General features: G+C 50.4%; 1 protein-coding gene across 1 annotated transcript in view; it reads right to left on the bottom strand.

The window, feature by feature from the left end:
* Positions 1-667: 667 nt before the first annotated feature.
* Positions 668-3,055, bottom strand: part of LOC104466687 (nesprin-3-like) — a gene marked incomplete at its 3' end in the record, with an annotated part of 4,482 nt that continues 2,094 nt past the window's right edge. Inside the window, 3 exon segments of the mRNA XM_010080207.1 lie at positions 668-1,012; positions 1,755-1,910; positions 2,971-3,055. The exon segment at positions 2,971-3,055 is cut by the window's right edge and continues 30 nt beyond it. Of these exon segments, the coding sequence (XP_010078509.1) occupies positions 668-1,012; positions 1,755-1,910; positions 2,971-3,055 (586 nt within the window).

Here is a 3,055-nt window from a genome sequence, read left to right as displayed (position 1 = left end):
GGGGTGATGGTTGATGAGAAGCTGAAGATGAGCCGCGCAGTGTGCACTTGCAGCCCAGAAAGCCAACCGTGTCCCGGGCTACGTCTGTATGGTAGAGGCACCACTGAGGGATGTGAAGATGCCTGGGTCTCCACAGCAGAGCCTGACACAGTGAAAGGCTCGGGTCATCCTTCCATGTGATCCACCCAGCACTCGCGGGGACAAATATATACTCCCAGTTGTTAACAACACTCAGTCTTTATTTCTGAGAGTCACACCGAGAAGTCAGGTTGCAGGTGGGCCCTCGTGTCTCAGCATCAGCTGGAAGGAGCGAGCAAAGTTGTTGGCCCACGTGCATCAGTGGGTCTTCTCTGCCAGGGGCAGCAGGAAAGCCAGGAGCAGGAGGAGCAAGAGGAGCACTTGCAATGGTAGTGCTGCCCAGCACGCTCGTCGCAGGAGTGAGCACGCACGTCCAGAGCGCTTCTGGAAGACACAAACCAGCAGCTTTTAATGCTTGATCAATTTGTTGCTATTCACATTTTCCTCAGTCTGTTTCGTACACACTCGTACTCTTTCCTTACCACCTTTCACCAACGGGACGGGCACCTGTTGCATGTGACTGTGTGTGCTCAGTCTACGACTGCACTCGATCCTGCTGCTTTTAGGCATACAAAGGGTAACAACTTACACTGCGCTTTCTACACAGGGCTGCAAACTCCTCTTCAGCCTTTTCTCCTTCCCCACTTTCCAGGTCACCTTCTAGTCTCTCTACTTCTTTTCCCATCTCCTGGACATCTGCTTCTAAGTGTCCGGCTTGAAACTTGCAGGCACTTTTGGACTGTTGGATCTTCAGCAATTTCTCCTGCTCCTCTCTGCTCAGCAGTTGCAGCTTCTCCAAAGCTGCTCTTAGCTCCTTGAGCTGATCCTTCATGCTCTCAGCTCCACGTGGGGAGGTATTCTGAATCACCTCTGCACACTGATTTTCAAGGCACTTCCATTGCTTTCCACCGCTCCTAAGGTGCTTGGCAATTTCCTGCAGAAAGAAGTTAAATAAAGACCAGCTGCAGGAATGGGGAGTTGGGGAAAAAGCTGAAAGCGGTAGGAAAAAAAAGACCGCTTCTCCTGGTTGTACATGTTGCGTTCTTCCCTAAGCTATTTCAAAGTATGTCCTTTTTTCAAGTGACCAGAAGCCAGGCTTGGTCATTTGACTGCCTTCTGCGTAAAACAAACTGCCGTGATTCTGAAAATATAGCTTGATTTTCATCAGTGCTTGTCACTGTAGGTCCCTGACAAAGAAGACAGGAGCTGCAGGCACTAAGAAATACTACTAGCCAGATCTCAGAGAGATTTGAAGCGAAACAGCTTTAGCAGTGGCACCAAAATATTGGATACTCGTTCTCAACACTGGTATTTTTATCACTCGCTCTAAACTCTCAGAACCGGTGAGCCTTCAGGCTCTGCTCAGGTGTTTACCAAATGTCGTTTATTTCAACAAGTTTAAAGGGCAGGACTCTCAAAGAATCACCTAAGTGTAGGAGATCAAGGTTTGAGAAGAACAAACCAGCCCAGCCTGCGACTCAGCTGGGAGAACCAACTCAAACCAACCGTCCTAGGACCTGATACAACTCTTCTCCTCTAGCCTAGGTTACAATCCCCACCTGATGTTGTTTGTCTCATTCTTTTCTCAAGCACGCCCTTATGTGGTTTGAGAACCGTATACAGGCATGAAGAACACACAGTCCTAGCTCCTTGTTAGGCTTAGAGTGTTTAAGGACCTTCAGTGCCTTGAGCTTGTCCCCTGTCGAAGTCGCGGCTGCTTCTCCAATGGAGCAGTTTAATCTTTCTGTCATGCCGTTCAGCCACGATTCAAACCGGCTGACGTTGGCGCTGTACCGCTCCTGCTCCTCGGTCATCTTTTTGAGCATTTCACTCTCCTCTGGAACAAGACACATCAGAAGCCATGAGGACAGTGCTCATCTGGCTCTTTTTCCTTTACACCATCTCAGCATCTACAAACACAAGCCTCCTTCCGTGAGCCCCGACAGCAGTTGGCCTCCACAGGAATTCACGGTTTGTCTCCAGACACAGGACACAGAAGGGCAGAAAGGCTTGTCCCCGTCTGGCTCGTGCTGCAGGCTCTCCGTGGCCAGTCTCTGAGGAGACCAACTGCACGCTCCTCTCAGGTGAAGTTCTAGCCTCCCCTTTCCAGAACGTCCTGTTCTCTCATTAGAAAGAGAAAAGTGACAGGAGACTGTTTCCTCACGCTGGTTAAAAATAAAGATGAGCGCACAACAGATGGAATTTGCCTGTCTCTCAAAAGGAGAGGAAGAGAGACTGTGTCGGGGGCAGGCAAACTGTTCCAATGTGTTCCAAAGCCTCAAACAGGCTGGACAGAAAGCGACCGTCAACTTCAAGGTATCCCTAGAAATCACACAGCCCAGGACCTTTCGTACTTATTCAATGAGCAGATCACAAAATCTCCTGTGGTGGTACTGCAGACCCTGGAAGCAAATTTAAGCCTATGGGAAGCAGGCTTCACTTTCCCACCGATGCGCTGTGTGTACCCTGTAACCCACAATCCCTGATCCTACCAGGGCCTGCACATCATGACTTGCTCCCCACCCATCCGGACTGGCACCCCACACAGCAAGGCAGAGTCACGTTTGCTCTGACTGCCCTTGTTCGTCAGCTGAAGTTTAGACCTTGCTGAGGGAAATCTTACACAAATCACCAGGAATCCCCCCGCCCTGCTCCCCCTCCAGGAGGTTAGGCAGGGAAACTTTCTATCAAGCGCAGTGCAAGAGCATCCCAACTAACAGCTTCTCTTGGGACACGACGGCTGCTGCAAACAGGCCACTGACTGAAAGAACAGGGGTCCTCAGTGCTGTTGCTTTTGGCAGTCCTACCAGCTAAGCCCCATCACTCAAGAAGCAGCTAGCAAAGGCTGTACACTGGTGACATCTGAACACCTCCTGTTCTTTATAGGTGTACCTGAGCTTCTGCCTTGATTTCCTCGTATGCCACCGTCATCTTCTTCTGAGCATCTTCATCCACGCTGGGGTCACCGGACCTGCTG

The sequence above is a fragment of the Pterocles gutturalis genome, unplaced genomic scaffold (genome assembly GCF_000699245.1).
Source record: "Pterocles gutturalis isolate BGI_N339 unplaced genomic scaffold, ASM69924v1 scaffold4979, whole genome shotgun sequence".
Taxonomy (NCBI): Eukaryota; Metazoa; Chordata; class Aves; order Pterocliformes; family Pteroclidae; genus Pterocles; species Pterocles gutturalis.
The sequence above is the reverse complement of the archived record's forward strand: the minus strand, read 5'-3'. Positions and strand labels throughout refer to the sequence as shown.